The 20,974-nt window shown below is 40.8% G+C and overlaps 1 protein-coding gene across 1 annotated transcript in view; it reads right to left on the bottom strand.

Moving 5' to 3' along the window:
- LOC142588302 (tRNA (32-2'-O)-methyltransferase regulator THADA) overlaps window positions 1–20,557 on the bottom strand; it is a 44,403-nt gene extending 23,846 nt beyond the window's left edge. Inside the window, exons 1-15 of the mRNA XM_075699890.1 lie at window positions 20,330–20,557; window positions 20,137–20,235; window positions 18,567–19,337; window positions 17,762–17,868; window positions 17,434–17,514; window positions 16,093–16,273; window positions 15,101–15,194; window positions 14,207–14,422; window positions 11,990–12,142; window positions 9,173–9,282; window positions 8,000–8,166; window positions 5,606–5,727; window positions 3,930–4,118; window positions 2,701–2,873; window positions 665–799 (exon numbers count right to left, since the gene is read on the bottom strand). Of these exons, the coding sequence (XP_075556005.1) occupies window positions 665–799; window positions 2,701–2,873; window positions 3,930–4,118; window positions 5,606–5,727; window positions 8,000–8,166; window positions 9,173–9,282; window positions 11,990–12,142; window positions 14,207–14,422; window positions 15,101–15,194; window positions 16,093–16,273; window positions 17,434–17,514; window positions 17,762–17,868; window positions 18,567–19,337; window positions 20,137–20,235; window positions 20,330–20,425 (2,694 nt within the window). The 5' untranslated portion in view covers window positions 20,426–20,557. The remainder of the gene's footprint in view (window positions 1–664; window positions 800–2,700; window positions 2,874–3,929; window positions 4,119–5,605; window positions 5,728–7,999; window positions 8,167–9,172; window positions 9,283–11,989; window positions 12,143–14,206; window positions 14,423–15,100; window positions 15,195–16,092; window positions 16,274–17,433; window positions 17,515–17,761; window positions 17,869–18,566; window positions 19,338–20,136; window positions 20,236–20,329) is intronic.
- Between the last annotated feature and the right edge of the window lie 417 nt (window positions 20,558–20,974).

The following is a 20,974-nucleotide window of genomic DNA, read 5'->3' as shown; positions in this document are numbered from 1 at the left end:
GTGGCACACATGCTGGCTAATTAATGCAATGGCATTTGGCTACATGAGTGAGCATGCATTTTCGTTGGAGAGAACTGTGATATAACGTTGAGAACGTGTGAGAACGTGTATAATGTGTGAGAACTGTGATATAACTGTGTATAATGAGTAGGAAACAATATATAAATCAACCAGTTAATGTCATTAAATATGTACTAGAGCCAGTGCAACCTCCATATCCTAACAAGAAAGTGTCCTTCTTGTCCTGCATTAGTTTATGGTTACATGGGTATCCAAACCACATTTGTTTTCTTGACCTTCTGTCATGTGTGGCACTGTGGTGGATATCTGCATCTGTCTGCAGGTGCAGACGCAAAACTGCGATGAAAATTTTATCTATTTTTCAGTAATCCTATCTAGACATAATTTATGCAAAATAAGTATGCAACAATAAATTTTCATGTGATTAGTGCAAAAGTACCCAGCACTTTAAGTGACCACACGTGCTTCGAGAGACGCTAAACAACAAACACATGAAAGCTCAACGTCATGACATGAATGTGGCACAATGTTGAGTCTGTTCTGTGTCCTTTCTGTGTATGTCTACTTCTGCACCTAAATAAACACTGTTCAAAAAACATTGAGCTGATTAATCAAAAGCAATGCCAATGTGTCAACAACTCACACGATGCCGGCATCCAGTCATGACAGCAACCAGAGCGTCCGCAATGTCACGCAGGGACCTGCTATCCAGTGGGTAAGATATTCCATTGTCCCTTAGAGAAATAGTTGCCACAATGTCCAACAATAAACATGAGTTCTGCATGGGACAGCAAAAATGAAGAATGTGCTTTCTTAAAGATCAGTCAGCACGGATAGAGTACAACTGGTGAGACAGTACATGAGCTGCCAAAAGCATCAAGTGCTCCACTGAAGTCATTCCAAGAATTCCACATGATATACAGAATGAAATTGGGAAGCTAACACAATGGAAAAGACTGCCACAATGAGAAAAGACTGGAGTGAATAGGTGGCAATATATCAAAGTTTGACTGTATCAGCACTTGATGGCTAAAGGAGGTACTACTGCTCCTCCAGGTACACTTCTGCTGAAACAGACGACAAAACCGTAAATCTAACATGTTACCTAGTACAAAACTAAAGCTTACTGCATGTTTACCCTTCAACTCCTCAGTTCTTATCGCAAAAGATGCACAAAATTTCCCTTTCTTTTTTCACTATGCTATGTCCTTGTAAACAAGACATTTGTTTGAAAATTATATTTATTGTTTATGTGTTTTACTTTGCCCATAATACATTAAAGAAACCCATACTCAGAAGGAGATCTTCAATATACATATGAATTCTAAATTTTACTGACTGAACCCACAGGAATGTAAACCTCAATTAACATTCACGAGTACACAAGCAAAACTGCACGTGCTAAAATGAGCAGATGTGTGTGGTTTGCTTCTGGCAAGCAAAACAAAAATAACTTCAACTTGTACAAGTAGTACTCATAGTTACCAATACAGTTGAACCCACTTATAACACTACCGGTTTTAACAATATATCGGTTATGACAATGAAAAGTTGCTGCACCGTCAACTTTTATGTATGTTTTCCATGGTGAAATAACCTGTTTACTAGCTGCAGCTTGTTACATGCGATCGGAGCACCCAGGAAGCAGTTAAATGAGTGAACACAATCATCAGTGGATGGAGGAAGAAGGTGGGAAGGGGTACTGGCCTCCCAGCCATTACAGTTTTCTCACAGCAGCTCTGCCATCGCCCATTTAGATTTTTTCATGCAACCCAGTTATTAAATGGAATTTTCGTGGCACTTGAATATTGTTATAAGTGGGTTCGAATGTACAGTAAAACCTCAACATTGACATGTGTACTTGTTCATCTTCCTTTGGTGACCACTTTGCACCGGCTAACAAATGTTAAACATACTAATCGTTCAGCGCAGTACACGCCTGCATGTATCGGAAGTCTCTCGAATGTTATTGCTAGTTAAAATTTAATTATGGGGTTTTACATGGCAAAACAAATTTTTGATTATGAGGCACGCCGTAGTGGTGGACTCCAGAAATTTTGACCACCTGGGGTTCTTTAACGTGCACCTAAATCTAAGTGCACGGGTGTTTTTGCATTTCGCCCCCATCGAAATGCGGTCGCCGTGGCCAGGATTCGATCCCGCAACCTCGTGCTCAGCAGCTCAACACCATAGCCACTGAGCAACCATGGCGGGTATGTTATTGGTAGTTCTATCCATCGTATGTTGTCACCCAACCTCGTGTAATCTGATCGTACACACGACACAAATTGTGCAGTACTTGCTGGAAGGCATGCGGGCACCAGTGACTGCGCTGGAATGTTTGCAAAGTAATGTATAAAAGCCAGCGTGCTCAACCTGCAGGGCAGATTTTCGCCAATCGCAGACTGTGCTTGCCACTCTTGTTGTGCATTTGTGTTACTTGTCTCTCTGGCCAGAGGTTCGCCCATTAAACAGTTAGTTTTGGTCGCTCAAATGTTTCACTACTGTCCCCTCCTTCACCATTGCTACAACGTGAAAATGTAGTGAACATGGATATGATGAATTATCAAATATAACAAAGTAAACATAGTACCCTTCTCATCGATATCAGCATGCAAAGAATAGAGGCTTGTATTGAATATCAAATATATTCAAGGTGTTTCTGTGCATTTTGTTTACCTTGATACAGTGCCAACAGAATGATGCCAGTCTCTCTTCAATTTGGTGCAGCTCTTCTGGTGTAAATCTGATCCCTGTGGCTATTTCGTGGTCTCTGATGAGTTCTGCAAATGCTAGGTTTGTGTCTTCGAAGGAAGGCGCTGCTCTGTTTACAGAACTGGTAGTTGCTGCACCTGAAAAATACAAACCAGCAAACATTTTATATATGTATCTATATTGGCAGACTTGCCATTAAAAGCAATGTTTGGCTAACACAATGAAGAAATTAAAAGGTAAGGAAGTCAGGCATTAACAGTTAAATATGTTTGCACAGATAAGGGCAGTACCAGTAAACCATGGCAGGAAATACCCTGGCGAGATTTCCCTTTTACATGTACTATAACATATATTTGCAAACACAGTTCTGTAAATGCATAGGTACATAAAGTTTTTTTACTGTACTGCAATAGAAGCAGAGGCCTGGAGAGTTTCTTAAAGGCTTTCCAAAGGATGTGTAACCTATAAGTTGAACATAAATTTGCAAAAAAAGCCCTTTGCAAAGCAGCCGTTCTTATTTTATTTTATTGTTGCATACATATACTGATAAACTTTAACACACACAAAAAGAGAAAGCAGAATTCATAAATGAAGGCTAGTTATGGATCCTCCAAAAGAAAAATATAATGTACGGACAGCAACTACGTACGGACCATTATGTACAGTATAATGTACGGACAGCAATTCAAGACGGTGTTAACTAAGATCCCGTAATTACACACGAAAACTCAAATACACACATGCAAACTGGTCAAGCTTCCTGTTCACAGCATCTTGTAACAGATGAAAAGCACAGCATCTGATACGAGGTGATCCAGAGCAATTCAACCAGTTTTGCAGGATACCAGAAACAAAACATAAAAACTGCAGGCAACCAGTTGCAGTTATTTTACCAATTCTAAACCTGTTTTGTTTTGACTACGTTTATATGAATTGCAGCAACAAATTCGCTCACGATTGTCAGCAGTAGCATGGTATTTTGTAGTTATGACCAGTAGTGACATTGGCCAGGATTACATGCAGCCATTGATTATGAGCCTGGGCTGCTTAAAATAAGGTATGTCTGGGCAAAAAATGTACCGTAAGTACTATAGGCAAAGTGAACAGCTCTTGGTGAGATTGCTACGTATAGTACGGCCATTACAAAGGAGCTGCTCTGCAACGCATGCTGAGAGCTAGCTGCAAGTACCAACCAAGAATGTGCTGCTTGCTCTTTGGCACCATGACAAGGAGTGAGCGTAAGAGGGAGCTCTTAGCAAGACACAATGCCCTGTTGAGAATGCTGCAAATGGGGCTGTTGTTCCCATCCATGCTGCAACCCTGCACAGCTACCAGTATGCACTTGACATCACTCAGGCAGGTAACCAGAGACAACAGCGCACCTGTAATGAAGAATGCAGCTATGATGCATGACATGAGTGCTACACATGCGTGATTTGCATTCTCTGTCTTGTTCAGTAATGCTGTATGTTGTCTACATAAGGCAGCCTGCAAAGTCAGGCACAATTCAGTACAAAATGAAATGGTCCCACATTCAGATATGTTTGCGAAAGATGACTGATGAACTTGTGCCGATAAGCGAATTAAGCAATACTGCCAAACCTATGAAGTCACAATGACAAAATACCTTTGTTGTATCCAACGTTCATTACAAGCATGTATTTGCTACATGATAATAATGGTGAGAAATATTTTAGGTTTACTTTGCTATATCTAATTAGTTAGTTATGCTGAGGGCCAACTGTATTTCCCACCTCAAAAATCAGAGGCATGCGAAAGGACAAAATCAGCTTCACACGAAACAATCAAGTTATTGACTGCATTACCTCTCCTGCCTGTAGCAGGAAATTACTGATATTAATGATAGTGCATCCTCCTACCCAACTGATTTGGTTAAAAGCAAAATCATTAATGCCACTTTCTGTCAACATCTGTAAATTCACTCTATCTGTCACATTTATTGGCAATCGTGTAGGTGGTAAGCAACAAAGGCATCAGTAAACTATCACAAAGTAACATTACATGAGGCAATGATCATACACATTTCTGAATACCTGCATTATGATGCAACAATGCCAGTAATTTTTGCAGTAAGACAGCATGACAAGCAAAACATGAAGGCTGGACAAAGGACAAAGTCTTCCAACACTTGTAGTTTACAGGTGAAATCAATTAGGAAAAACAGCACAGCGATCAAATGAGGATGGAACTGTGTACCTTGTGCTTGAGCTTCTGTTTTATTTCTTCAATGACTGCCCTTAGCAATTAAAAATCAACAAGCCCTACTTGCACACTATTCCTACTCCCAACCCCTTCAAGCACTGTGCGCACCACTGTGTGCGCCAAGACAGTGCGTCAAAAATAAAAGGACATTTCAAATATGTCGCATAATTTTGAAACACTTCTGATTGGACCTGTGCTGCGAGTTTGAATAATATGTAAGGGTTAGAATGCAGATGGCTCCTTGCTTGCTCTCGGTGTCAGTATGTCGTCACATAGCAGGTTTCCCTTCTTTTATTTTTAATTTTTCACAATTTTTTTACATCAGGCATATTTCTCAAGTGGCTGGATACGTGCTTTAGACATGGAAATGATAATGTTCTCATCTGACGTTACTGTAGAGAGTTCTCGCATGAAGTTCACATTCTCTAAACTTGACAAAATTCCCTGAAGAATTGAAAATCCTTAATCTATTATGCAGTTGTATGTTTTTCATGACAGTGAAGATGCAAGAAATATGATCAAACTAAATTTTGAATGGAAGGGAAATAAATTGGAATCCGAAGGGATTAAAGACAAGTTGATAATTTATACATAAAAATTATAACTTCAGATATATGCAAAAATAATAAAGAAAAAAATTGTCTACCATGAAGTGGGAAGCTTGCCGATGCGGACACTGGATCATGCTGGAATGCTGAGAAAGCTTTTTCACCCAAGCTGCAGATTTCTTCTAGCTTTGTAGCAAGCTGCTTTGGCTCCTTTTTCAGGCTGGTAAAAAAAGTTGTGATGTTTCATTTCATGAATGCAGGTTACGCACAAGAGTATGGGCGGCATTCCTATATAACTGCGATTGCAATGATATGAACAGTCCAGATGCATTTCTGCCATAGTGGTCTGTAGGAAGTGGCCATAGTGGTCTGCCATAGTAGTTCTGTATGAAGTTCAAGGGCGACAGCATCGTCCCCGTGTGCAGTATGCTGTATATTCAAGTGAAAGCAAGCGACAGTGAGCCGAATCACATGCAAGGGAGGAAAGCAGGGAGGCAGCGCGGGAGAGAGGGGGGTGGGGGGGAGGTAACTTGCACTTCGGCAGCAACTGCATACTTTGTGTGGCCGCGCGCACCCTATCTTGATTGATTGAAAGTCCTTTATTACAGAATGGGGAGGCACAGGTCCTCTGTGAGGATGGATGGGGTGTTGCCAGACTACAAAGTCACTCACATGGTTAGTTAGGGTTTACAGTCAATTGAGTGATAGTCACTTGTGCTAAGGCTGTGTGCACTCAAGATTGGTTTATCAGTCCCCCTAAACCATCCTGATCAGGCCACTCTGACTACCCTATTTAGCAAATAATAACTGCATGTTAGGATCAGTGAAAGCAATCTGCAGATGGCTTATACCTTTGTGCGTGCTGCATTCTGGCTGTTCAGTCTGCATTGAAGCAATAGACAGCATGAAAGTCACTTCGCTCGCTGCTGCTGCCGTTCTTAATCACGCTGTTTTGACAGCGAGTGTCCACAGTCATAGAGTGTGATGTGTTCATGCTTGCCTGTGCATGCTGAGAGGCGGTCAATCCAGCACACCTCTGCCTGCCCTCCTCCTCCACAACACTTTGCCTCTTTTCTCCTTCCCCGCTTTGCTCAATGCCACCTAGGCTTTCCTCTAGGTGACGTTGCTTTGCCACACGCTCAGCGCGCTCCTTCATACTTTCCCCAGCATGAAATTCTCTTCTCCACTTCCGGCACTCGCTTTCTTCGCAGTTTCAAGCATTGCATCACCAACTTTAGCAGCGGGCCACTTACGCTTGCACATAGAATGAAAAAAAGAGAAGGAACCACTGACCTAACATTAGAACTTTAATTTCAAACTGATACAGCAACATACTTACACTGCCAAATGAAAGCTCTAGTACAACATGCCCTCAGCAACCTTTGTAAAAAGGTTGCTGAGGTGCTACGACAAATATAATGAGCTCTCAAATGTTCTAATTTACCAATGTCAGTTTTGTCTAAATGAAATGTATTTTTTCCAAACCTTGTTTGTCCTCAACACGGAGGTAGAGAGTTGCATGCATTATTTTAAAAATGTTGCACTTTGTGATTTCTGGCAATTTTCAGAGGAAGATTTGAGGTTCCAAGCTATATTATGACTGTGCTCAGATAGGGAAATCGGAATGAAGTACGATACATATAAATGAGACTTGTTAATTATAAAGTAGAGTGTAATCTGCCTCAGTCGAGTAGCGGGAAACATAAAGGATAACTTTTACCTTTTAGTGTGACAATGAAATGTTACAAATGCTCCAAGAGTGTGTTTGCATGCCGACGACAGGTGGCAGCCGGGAAGACAAATATCAAAGCAATCAACCCACAACTCCCTCGTCAACTTTTGGCATGCAAACTTGAGTTGTCCTCATCAAACATGCTTTCAACTTTTAAACAATATTATCAAACAGGCCAATAATGCATCGCTACTTATTGTTTCAGACCCCCCCCCCCCCCAATGAAAGCCATGCACTTAAAAAAATTCAGTTCTTATCAAGAAGCACCGAAACAAGCATTTGCACATCCAGAAGTCTGAATGAAGCGAGGTGTATTAACTGTTTTCCTCATGAATTCTTTTTGCCTTAAATAACTGGCACGTGAGTGCTACTGTGTGCTGTCTTTTGCCAATATCGGTCACTTTGCCTATCATCATAGCTTTACAGATGCCATTTGCACACCATTTAAGCTACATAGTATTGGCCACTCAGTACAATAGAGAAAAAGAGAAAGAAGATAACTGAAAGAAAAGGAAGATTACAATAGCTGATCTGTTTCTTATATAATTATAACAACAAAACAGGGAACTTGAAATTTGAGTTCTGCACCAATTATTGGCTAAGCACTTGCACGCCTCCCCACTCCTAAAGTGACTTCATCTGGCCACCAGCCTACACTAGAGCTCAGAAATATTTATTTTCTATTGCAACATTTTTCTTACTGTCTTTAAAGTAGGCCCATAACAGTACTTGTCATGGTGGGTCAGGGTAGCATGCTTACTTGGTGAGGTATAGCCGGAGGAATAGGGCACCAATGGCATTGTCTTGGGGCCTAGGACTAGCAAGGTATTTGTGTGCAGCATCCTGCAGTGCATCCTGAAGATCGCTTCCGCTTTCAAACATTGGGCAACCGTCGGTTGTCAGGAGCCGGAATGCACAGAGACGAACCTGAATGAAATGAGGGCCTCAGCTTGCAATAGAGAAAATGGTGATGCTTCAGCTCTGTTCACTACTCTGCAAGTACACAGGCCGTCCGACAGCTCTTTGCAGTTGTTACTCAGCATAATTTGCAATATCTTACTTTCTGAAAAGGGGAACTTTGTGGTATTTCCCATTACTTTAGCACTATGCTGCAGCAGACATAATACAACTTAAAATTTGTTAAGACAACGGGAACTTCCATTTTTTCACATCACGAGAGCTCTTGTGGTGAAATTTTGTGCACGTGGTAATATTAATAGGCTCAGAACCAATACGAAGAGAATATACATTAATTGAAGTCATAGCGGTGGATTGACACAGACAAGAAAGATGACAGGATGCGTGCTACGTAGTAGTAGCGCACATCCTGTCGTCTTTCTTCTCCGTGTCAATCCAGCGCTATGACTTCAATTGATGCAATGAACCAACTGGCCCAAGAATCTGCACTCCTGGATAAACATTAATTTAATCTGGCAGTGCACTGGCAACAGCCAAACTGTCATTTCGCACTGGGCTCAATTTCATAAATCCATAAATCTTTCCATAAATCCTTTTATGGAGAGTACAAAACAATGTTGGAAGACAAACGACCTACTCAGGAACTGCTAAGCCAAAAGATGTGCTTAGTAGTTATCATATTTAAGCTATATTTCACCGACAAACTAAAATGATCGAAGATCTCTATTGCAATGGTCTCTAATTGTGCTGCAGTTTTTCTGCACATGTGTGCATACCTGGTTGCCTCTGATCCATAACACGCAGACAAGGTCTACTCGCAGCCCACTCAACACTTAGCTCACCTCAACTGGGCTTGTTGTTAGAACTAAAATAAATTAGTGTAACACTGCCTCAAAAATAGCACTACAATACAGCGGCTACCTAGAGCAAAGTTAGCGCGCAAACAACTGTAACTTGTCACTTTGATAAATGTGTATACAAATGCTTAGCTAAAAAAATGTGTTGTTCTTTTTACCTCTAGTACATTATGAAAAAGAGCTGTGAGAAAGGCTGCGTTTATGCTCTTATGCATTGGTTCCAGTTCAAAGCGGCCCATCTCAGAGGCAAAGAATTTTTCCAAGGTGTCTAAAAGAAAGAAATAACACATGAAATCAATTGCAAAAGCATCACAAGGCACTTTCTCTTCCATGTTCAAAAAATAAAGAAAAAGTAAAAATCAGCTTGCATAGCTAATAACATATCTGTTTGTATTATACAATGGAACTCTTGCTTTTTTTTTTGTGCATGGGTGTGTCAAATACAAAAGTGCATACTTGGGAACGCATTATAGGAGGGGGGCTTTAGCTCTTGCAGTCCCTATGCGAACAACATGCGAGATGGAGAAATGCCCTCCTTATGGAAACACTGTACAAAGTTAAATGAAATGAAACATTTAAAAAACAATAATCTAAGTTCTGTGACTATTTATGGCAGATTTCTTTCATTGATGCCCTCAAATGTTATAAAGGTGCCGATCTGTGCAAGTCGTAATTGCAAATCCATGGTGCTTTCAGTGAACCATACACAACACACACAGTAAAAAAAAAAAAAAAAAAAACAGTATAGAACACAGAGCAGTGTCTTCCAACTTATTTTATTTTCACATATGCACAGATACATATAAACATTTATTGCCTTATCTAATCAACAGATGAAAAGAAAGAAAACAAAAAGAATGCATGTGGTAGCATGTGATGAAGAATCAGCATCACGAACCCCATCTCACTCATGACCATGAGATGAATGCTAGCTTGTTACCTGTCAAGCGGATCGATGCCAAAGACATGCAACTACCGGCTAGACGAACAAATTCTGTTGCTCATATTTCTGGCGTAGAAGTGAAAAAGAAAGAAAAAAATATATATATTTATACATCACGTTTACAACTCCCACAAATCTGTAACAAAAATAGCCATCACAATCCTGTAAACTGCATCTGACTTTGGGTCTACAGTAGACAAAATTGGCACATTGCAGGGTACCGAGGAGCCCTTGGCTGTCACGTTTACTGTGAAAGCCAGTCTGGCCATGGACACGGGTGTGCTGGCAATGGCCGAGAAAATCACCCAGTCACAGCCAGAGTGTTATCTTCTCGGGCGAACTTCAGCCTTGTCGTCACAAAAGCTTGGGCGACGGCACAATACTATTATTACATCGGACTTCAGAAAATACCACTAGCATTTGGTGGAGAGGACTTTTGTGAATTCCGTGAAGACAAACTAGCAGCTTTACATAGACTGAGAACTACCACGCTAGCTGTGTTTGCTTTAACCTCTACACCATTTCTACCTTGATATAACGAACATGGATATAACAAATTATCAGATATAACAAAGTAAATAAAGAATTAGGTTTTTCACTTGATTGTTTGGTCTTGATTGGACCACAACCAACAAGCCAGCATGGCGATCTCTTGTGGTCCCACCGAATGCATTGTGTATTAACAACGCTGCAAAGTGCATGCATGTAATTTACTGCTCTTCCCAGCCCATATCGGAAAAGTTTGGCAGCATGTTACACTCCTGTAAAACGTGAGGGTGCAAGCCTGCTGCACACTTGGTAATGCATTAAGCTATACGATCGGAGGGGCCAGACCTCTTGCAAGACATAACGAGCCGCAGTGTGAAGTACACGTGTGGCACTTTAGGTCGGCCTCCTCAACGACACATGTGAGCACTTTGTGCACTACCTAAAGTTGCAGCATGCTTGTCGCCAGTGTGTGTTACAAATGGGTAACACAAGCCGAGCAGAATTATGCGGCATCCTTTCGGCAGGGGAAAACAGCACTTCTGGCCAAATGCCTTGTCCCGTTACTTAACACATTGCACCTTGTTTCTCACTCAGTGAGCAACCTCTGCCGTAGTGCACTTCCAAGGCGTACCGCGCAATCTGCCAGACCCCGGGTGAGCATCTTTCATCGCCGTCTCTCTCGCTTCGCAGTCGAATGTTGCCACAACCGCTGCCGCGTGACGTCAGCAACACAACACCTGTTTTTCTGCCTGCGCTCGCCACTCATTTCCGTCTCGACCTGCCGCTCGCTCAGAGGTCACAAGTTTTTTTTTTGTACCACCTGACCAGATGCCGCATTTTAAAGGCCATCACACAATGATCCACTTAATGCTTTAATAAGTCAAAAATGTGCCATCAGAACTCTTGGAAACTCTTTGCTGGCCCATGAGAAGCATTACACTTGCATGCTTTCGTGTGTATGTGATCGCATTTTTTTTCTTGCCCATATCAGAGCATGTGGTTATAAAGAATATGGTATATTAACGAGATTTAAGTGTATCAGGTGCAACTAACAGAATTATACATCTGTTTTTGCTGCAGGGTTATGAAGCTATAAACATTATACTCGTCTTATTCTTCCTTATGTAATTTCACATTTTTCACAAATTTTTGCAAAACATGCAAATTTCTTTAATGAAAATATGCTCTCAGCAGTCCCTAGAGCTTCGCTTTTCCCATTAAATGCAGCAAATATTATCCAAATAAGCTTACCAGTTGCATTCATGTTTCACATATGTATATATCTCAACTGGCAGATTACAAGCCAAACCTTCACCTTAATACCGTAGATCAAAATAATGGATCAATAGACGCATGCGAGTCACATATATGGTAACCACTACCATGACTATAAACAACCACTCGACTCACTAAGCTATCCATCTTCTAAATGTATTATCAACATTAACCCTACGGAACATTTCCACAGCCCAACACCCAGCCACCATCTGTAGTGCCAAGCTGTACAAGGAGACACATTTCAGGTAATTACAAATGCACTTGCCTGTCTTGTGTGTTGATCTTTGTTTCCCAGATGGGTCCGCACGAAAAGTCTTTCCAAGAGACTCAAGGACCAACAATGAAGTTATGGCCCTTTGGTAATTGGCACCTGGAAACAGGTTCTGCACAGCCACTGCCATGATTTTTCTGACGAAGCCTAAGGGTACATGAAATATGCACAAGGCAAGATGTCACCTACATTGGTCCCCTACAGAATGTTCTATAAAAACATAGCATTTATAAAGAATCTCAATGTAAATGGCTCCTCTTGCTTAACTGTTGACAAGTCACTTATCTGTACTGGACTTTCACACACAAGCTGAACTTTGCAAAAGGTTTTGTTTATTACCATGCTTGGATGCAGTACTCACCCACTTTCTCAGAATAATTAAGTACACATTATCTTTGGTGATGCTAGGCAGAAAATATGGATCTTTATTAGCAGAAAAAACAGTGGCACTACATGTTTCCTGGGTACTCAAACCATTTTGCATACAGTTGCTTCCGTAGTTGGCATTAACTAGTCCTGACTAGCTTAAGGGACCTCTGAACACTTTTCAAGCCACTGTCTTGTGCTTACAGGTTGCGTGGATTGACTGTTGGAGAGATAAATGCAACAAGAATCGCCGTGACAGGTGTACACAGTCCCAAAGTTATTCAGTCAAGAAATACCAGAAAACAAGAGGAGTGCCTGCCCTCAACTCAAGAGCAGTTATTTGTCCCCATTTCTCTTACCCAGTGATGTAAATTCTCGCTGGTAAGAGCCCAAAGCGCCTATGTAGCAGAAGTTCGTGCTCTATGGTTGCTTACATGTTCCACGTTCACGGATTCCGATTACTTTGGTGCGCCCTGGTCGAGCAACCCAGAACTGCGCAATGTCTCTAGTTCAGCTTTAATTTAGTGCAGCACCACAAACGACAATAAGGGTGCAGCAACAATGATGCACAGAAGTAAGAAGCCTGCACCACGAGAACAACATGCGAAATGAGGCAGCAAGGCGACAAGGTTGCTCAGGAGCATACAAAAGCGAGAATAGAAGCTTTTGTGCTTAGAGGCAAGAGGTGTGCCACCATTCCAGAGGCAAACAACAGCCAGCTATCAGTTACCTGATATGGAAACATGGGGGCAACTTGCTGAGTGGTGAAGCAAAGTGCACTTTATCAAGTGGATGAATTAGACACTGTTTGAGAACAAAATACAAAAAAAATCAAGGACAGAAAACAATCATAAACGGCTATCTAATAAAAAAACAACAGCAACAAAAGTGTGTACAGCAGACGTCCATTAATTCGACTCAAGCCAACTTGATCAGGACTGAAGGTCCCAGCCAGTGCACATGCATTTTTATGGGGTCAAACTTTTATTATTTTGATCCTAAAATTAGCCTTTGCCGCATAATTCGAACTTGACAAGTCAGCATGCATGCACATGACCCCTGCAGTGACCCCAATAGCAACACCTTTAGTGGCAGCATGCCTTGGCAGAGCTTAGTGGACAGCAAATGTGTGGAACACACGCCATCCCTCATCGAAAATGCTCATTTTCGGCCTGCCCTAGACAAAAAATAACGGTAGCTCACAATGTCCATTTACGCTATTTACCAAATTCTTTCGCATGCATTTTTTCTTAATTATAGTGGACCGAAAATTGTCTTTGTGGTGCTATACAATACAAAACCACAACTGCATCTGCATGCTTTACCACATAAAACAACTGTATTGCAGCAAAGTGAAACCGACTCCAAGAAACCGTGCAGCAATTGTGCCACACATATTAAATCCTTGCCAATTTTTCTTGCTAGAAAATTGGATTTCAACCTTGTTTAGGAGCTTTAATGTCATTTCTATGTTGTCTCACTTTGGGCACCCAGAAATAAGGAGTGTGTTAGTTTTGGGAAAATACTGTCAAATGAAGCAATGGTGTGTTTTGGCTTTTTTTTATCATCTTGTTTATTTCAACCTGCTAAATATTTCGATAAATTTCATTGGTTCTGTCGGAGTCCAATTAACAAAAGTCAACCGTATATAGTATGCATGTAGGTGTGTAAAAATATGCACGCATACAAGTCCTTCCTGCAATTAATCAACAGTTGACAGTCAGCGCCTGTGTTGTTCTGTCTCTCGTTGTTCCTGTTCCTGAGCAGCTTTTCCTGAAAAACACACAGGACTTTTTCGGCATAGTTCATGACCCCTATCTAACGGTCTTGCAAGGTGATACCTACAGAAGGCTGATGTGTAATGCTTTTCCAGTGTGCCAGTCTGAGAGTGTCTCTGTTTTTGCCGTGATGCTTTGCTGAACTCAGACACAACACTCTCTCGCAGAGCCACAAAGACATTTTCAAGCTGCACAACAAGCCTTGACCGGAACCAAGAGTCGTCGACATTTAAGTTGGCCTTTACAAATTGAAGTATATCTAATAGGTCAGCCTCTGGTCTTCCTGAAAGTGCAAAAAAAAAGTTTTGCATTCATTACATGTTTGTAATATTTACTGAGGGCTCATATGTATTGTTACTTATGAACAGCTGTAATATACAATGTGTATAAAATTAAATTATCAAGGCCTAAAGTTGCTTTCAAAATAAATATAGAACGGCTCATCTCCTATATCACAGGGGTTCAATAGAAAAATTTGATACCTTGCGAAGTAATCCAAGGAAATTTTGTTACCAAGTACATTTTTAAACACATCAAAATGGTTACACAAGCTGTGGCACCAACCAGTCTTCAGCACTAACAATAAACTTATCAATGCAGCAAACAACGCCATTAATTTATCCATCAATTAATCAATCTTTATTGTTTCTTACAGAAATATAAGAAGCTATTATTATACAAGCAGAATCCCAGAACTTTTTCCATGACTGTTGCAAGGGTCCATTAACACACCGGACTATCAAGAAATTTCACACTTCATATCTACAGAAGCTTAAAGCGGGTTCCATACCTTGAGGGATCATAATACTGTAAAAAAGTGAAAATATTCTGCAGCAAGCAAGCAGCTGCAATCAATACTGATGTTCTAACAAATCAGTCTATAAGGACCAATGATTATGCAAGCAAAGTGTGCCATTTTGAATGTAAGTAATACAATTATGCATACAAACCAAAGTCATACCTGCACGAAGTATGTACGACGAGCAACAGAGGCTGAACGTTTCTATCCGTATTGCATTGGATTGGTGTACAAGACACTGTGCGATCAGTGGCTTCTGCAAAAATGTGATATAAATAATAGGGAAATAAAGGCGCTATGCACTGTAAGCTCTTGAGGAGATATCGTTGTGCGAGATAAAAAAAATCACCAATGCTTTTTAAAGCTTCTGCAAGTAATACACTGGAATTTCACTGAAAATATAAATCTGCTGAACGAAGGACTGATCATATGGCACAGATTGTGGAATGACAATCTTCATAGTTTTGACTTTTTTAAGGGTTTAGCACCTAAGTTTCTACAGAGATTAAACTTTAAGAGTGCAAAGCAAGATGATGAGACAGCTTACAGTTTGGAGAAAATAATCCGTGAAGTTTTTGTTGAAAATGTGTTCTTACATAAGTTTTCTCAGAATCATCTTGAACAGTGCAAAGTGGTTCGAACAGGCATACCCAAATGTTGCACTAGTGTTTTGTATAATCCACGTTACTGTACTGAAATTAGCAACATAGGACAACTACTTCACATACAACACAACTTTGTATCAGTAAGCATTTCGCCTATGTTCACAGTCACACCAGGTTACTACTTATAAAATTCCAGCAGGCTGTTAAGAAAAATACTGAAAACAGCCACGTTTTCGACGAACGTGTCTCAAATTTTAAAATTTATTATACTGTGGAACATTGTGTGGTCATGCAGGAGGGGCCACACGAGTAACAAGCAAGAGTCATAAAAAGCAAGTAACAAGCAGACAAGCAAATAAAAGAAAAAAATGAAAAGAAAGATGCAGTAAAAGTAAGCAAGACATAAAGACAAATGACGTTATTTACAATCACAATAGAGGCAATCTAATTTTCATGGAAAGTTGGTCAACAGCAGTTACAAAGCAGCCACAAAAGAATGCTGAATGTGGCAAATAAAATGTAAAAGCTAGTGCCAAATGATGAACTTGCCTCTAGCACCACGGATGTAAGCCCCGTCTGTACAGCAATACGACCTAGAGTCGCAAGAAAAGAAAGTGACATATCGTCCCTCCCACATGTCTTGAAGCTTTCTGCAAGCTCTTCTAGGCTGCCTGGTATGTTCTTCAGAGTCCATGGAAGTAAGTGAGTGGTCATGTTCTGAAGACACGTTCTGCAGAAGGAACAGTTCATGGACAAGGTTCACACAACAACTCCCCATTCAAGGATATACAGACACATTGAATAGTGGGTGTGAAATCCCATAAGGTGAAGTCACTCATAAGAGGGCAAGTCTTTCATCCATATGATTTCTGGTAAATTCCAACTTTCACATTCATAGTCACTTTGGATCTATGCCTTTGTTGTCAAATTCTGCTAAAAATCTTGCTTGCTTCTGTTATTTTTAGCAGTAACATGACTGAATTATTCCTTAATGCACAGTTTGCAATGCATTGAGACACATTCTTTAACTGCAACAGGAGCTAAAAATGTGAAACTGGGTTTGTTCTGTTTGTCCATTCACCTATCCATCTTTTCCATCACATGATTGTCATTGCGGTGTCGCTATCATCACTGAGGAAAGATAAAGCTGTTTTTTCCATGCAATGACCAACTGATTGATTAATCGGGACTGTCCCAAACAAACACAGGTGCTGTAGTGGAGATCTCTTGATGAATCTTGGCTGCCAGAAGTTCTCTAATGTGCACCCAATGATTAATACATGTTCATTATTATTCCATTTTGCCCCATCAGAATCTGGCCACCTTGGTAGGGAATAAAACCCCCATGACCTTACTCTCAGAAACAGAATGCCATACCCATTGATCTACCATGGTGGTTGCCATGTAATGAAGAGAGACAAATGCAACATCAGTAAGAAGGCAATTACAACTTATTCTGGAGACAAGCGAAAATGATTTTGGCCTCAAAAGAAAAGGCAAGGCACTAGTAAGGGAAAGCTCAATAGCAATTAACTGAAAAAGGAGTCGGCAGAGTTGTGTTCAATATGAGCCGCCCAACATGGTTCACATTGATCGATGAGGCTCCAATACAGTGTGGCTTTGCTGGCAGCGACCTATGAAAAATTGGTTTTATAAATACCAGTAATTGGAATGGTGTTTGGTTCTCCAATTTTTTGTATGTCAGCACTGCTGTGCTGTCTTAGGGCCCCACCAACCACGGGAACCATGTTGTAGCCGATATTGAACACGAATGTACATAATATGGTGAACTGGGAGAAACTCACTGGACACAAAGACGCTGTCTGGAAATGGAATGTAGCTGAGAGGAAAGGAATATCTGACACACTTGGAAATTGGAAACGCACTCACCCATCATCACACCTGATGATGTCAACAATTGGTGCTTTCCAATACACAGACCACATTTCCTTGCTTGCCATCTGAGTCGAACTAAACGAGAGCCGCAGCGGGAGAGAGATCAAGAGAAGGAAATCTGGTTAAACAATTTTTTGACATTCAGAAAAACAATAGAAAGTGAAGTCTTCATTTAAACAAAAAAAGAAATTCTGTACTTGGAAGTTAGATGCAGAGTTGTAATGAAAGTAAAAACAAGAATACATTATGAATTATATTTAGGAAATTCAGAGTGTTGAACTTAACGAGATATGACAAAAATAAGTGATAAAACAAACAGTACCCAAATGTCAGAGATGCTCTATAAACATCCACAGTTGCTGACACAAGGTGATTAGCCAGCAGTCCACGGATGGAGTGCATAGGAAAATCAGCATCAATTTTCAGACACTGCAAGGAAATTGAGATAAATGAAGGAAGGTTAACGTGAATATGCAGAATACACGGTCACTTTGAGAAGGCCATCACTGTGTGTTCTAGAATGGCATGCACTGCTCTAGCTAATGTATACGGCCACATATCTTTTGCTGGTGTGAACTGGAATAACTTGCTAAGACACACATGGTTCAACAAATACTATTCTTTTCTTTTTTTTAATTAATAGGGTGCTCTTTTTTTAAGCAGTACAACCCAACTCATATATTTTGTTTAGATAGCCAAGACTAGGTGGCACCAGGAGCAGTCTTGCAAGTGCAAAAGTAAGGCTGGTTGCATCTGGACACAAATAAAGCAACATGCTTAGAAAGGCGTTCTTCCAGATGACACACTTCAGGCAATAATGTCATAATGTCAGTGCTTTTGCTTGTGCAAAAACTTCCTGCGACACTTCTTTCTCTCGCACAATCTCTCTGTTTCGAGAATGAACCCCGTCCTTGCATGCTGCATCTCTTAGCGGATCAGAATGTGCATATGTGAGCTCATACAAAATGAACCTAGTTTAGCACTGCTATACAATGATAAAGAAAAGAGAATGGAAAGATAAGCAAGTGGCATTAGTCGGACAAGCCCATCTATGGTACACAATCATAAAAATAAACATGCCATGTCGCCTTCTCAGAAGTGCTTCATTGAGAAAAGACTACACTCACCGATTCAAATGGGACAAACTGCAAGAGGCAAGCAAGGCTTAGGTACTTGGGCTTTTCCTTCCAGTCCAGCTGCATTGTTCTTTCCAGCAAGAACTTGTGAAACCTAGGTATGATGTCATGTGAATTGGTCCCAAGCTTTGTTTTTTCAATTTCAGTCAGGTCCTCACAGTGTGTCACATTAAGAAAAGACTGATAGATCCTTTTAATAAGGTCAGACACTCCATTTACAGACGACTCCCAGTTGGCATCGACTGCAGAGAGAACAAGTGCTGTAGCATCTGATTCAGGAGTGAATAAGCTCTTCATCAAAGACTTCACAGCAATTGCTCCATCCTTGTCTCCTGTCTCCGACTTCGTCAGCAGGTGTTCCAGGGTTTTGAACCACAGTTGTAAAGTGCTCACGCTGTGATAGCGTGAGATCCTGTCATCATGCACAAGAATGATGAGAGGGCGTAAGACCTCTAGAATCAAGGGAACCATGGCTCCGTCCGTTTGGCATGTTAGAAGGGAATGTGCATTTGGACCAGCACTCAGAACACCATGAACGAGGCAAAGGTGGTAAAACGTAGGACAACTCAAGGTGTCTACAGTATGTGGAGGTGACCTCAGTGATGGCAGGAATCCGTCATGGCATGACTTCAGTGCCAAAGCATGTGAAGGTATGATGAGAAGTTCCCGCACAGCATCAGAAGCAGCCTCGAGTGTCAGAAATTGGCACAGGATGCGCACGACGCATGTCCCAGCAAGCAGGAGAGTGTCCTGTTTCGCACCCTGCGTTGAGTTAAAAATGCTAATTAGTGAGCACTGACTCTCCATACATGAAAATTACACCATGCAAAGCCAGACCCTTATGGCCTAGTACCCTCTCGAGCTTTTTTCTTCCCCCCCCCCTCTTTATGTCGCTGTCAAAGTGAAGGCGTGCAATCCAAACTGTACTCTAGTCATTCAGTAAGAGAGAGAGAGAGAGAGAGATGTATTTTTGAGCAGCCTCTGAGCTAAGGTGGCATACAATTTTCCGCCATCTGAAGCGTCACCTTCTGTTTATATAGCTGCCACACACACACACACACACACACACACACACACACACACACACACACACACACACACACACACATTATATATATATATATATATATATATATATATATATATATATATATATATATATATATATATATATATATATATATATATGATACGGTATATATATACTTATTTAAAAACCACTGGGGTTGCCTTTTAATATAAGCAGATTTTTCTTTTTTAATTAATAAACGTCTTTCTCTCTATCTCTATCTTATTTAAATGTAGCTTACAGAACCCAAGTAGGGCATAAACTGTGAGTAACAACGAGGACTACGACAGCTCACACTATCGGCTGCTATGAAACATGAAAATATCTCTGTTGTGCGTGTACTGCACATAACATATCCTTCTTATGCAAACGTTAAACAGAATCGTCGTTTCAGCTTGTTATTAACAGGCTATTTTTAAAGACGTAAAGCAAACACTGCCGCGGCATACGCGCTACACATCACGATATTTTCGCGTGAGGACGCCAACACACCTGGTCAGTGATGTGCTCCAAAAGGTCCACAAGAAGCGATGACAACGGTAATGACGACAGACCGAGCATCGGCTGCTTTACTGTTTCATTGATGACAGACTGTAAAAAGGCGTGGCAACAATAACAAAATGACCACAAGCAAATTATGATAAAATGCATGCGTAAGAAGAAGCGCCTGCTTTAAGCACGTTACTCGGATTTTTGTCTGGAGGCTTTCCAAACCACTTGCTGGACCGATGAATATGTTGTACAGGAAATCAAAACAAACGTTGACGTCCTTTGTCTCCATAGTAAACGTGGGCTCTATATATATGCAAAATTTACATTACAAAAGTTCTTAAGAAGCGCCGAGCTCGGCACATGGCACTACCGCACAACCACCAGTTTCCACATTGCGACAACACAAACCACATGGCAATCCGCGCATGCTCAGCGGAGCTGAGTGTCGCTTAGCAACGGAGACGCGCCTACTTCTTGGCATGACTTAGGTCTTTAGGCGGCGACTGTCATCTCTGCTTTATTGCAATATAAGAAGCCTATTAGGAAAATCGTAACTCTTTGGGTAGGGGCGTCCTCCGCGAGGACTTGAACGCTCTGTAAAGCTTACAATTTCGTACAAACATTTTTTTAGAAAACACGCACTGATGTAAAAAAAGAAAGAAAGAAGAGAGAGAGAGAACGGCTTCATTAGCGATATTGCTCTATCTTATTACAGCATTTAGCAGTACATATTACAATATCAAATAGTATTTATTTCGATAAAACACGCAGAATCTAAGTACCGTAATAAGCAAGGTTTCTTAATACGAAACCAGACTCTCCGCTAAATTTACACGCA

The sequence above is a fragment of the Dermacentor variabilis genome, chromosome 7 (assembly GCF_050947875.1).
Source record: "Dermacentor variabilis isolate Ectoservices chromosome 7, ASM5094787v1, whole genome shotgun sequence".
NCBI lineage: Eukaryota > Metazoa > Arthropoda > Arachnida > Ixodida > Ixodidae > Dermacentor > Dermacentor variabilis.
This window is presented reverse-complemented; position numbering and strand designations above follow the sequence as displayed.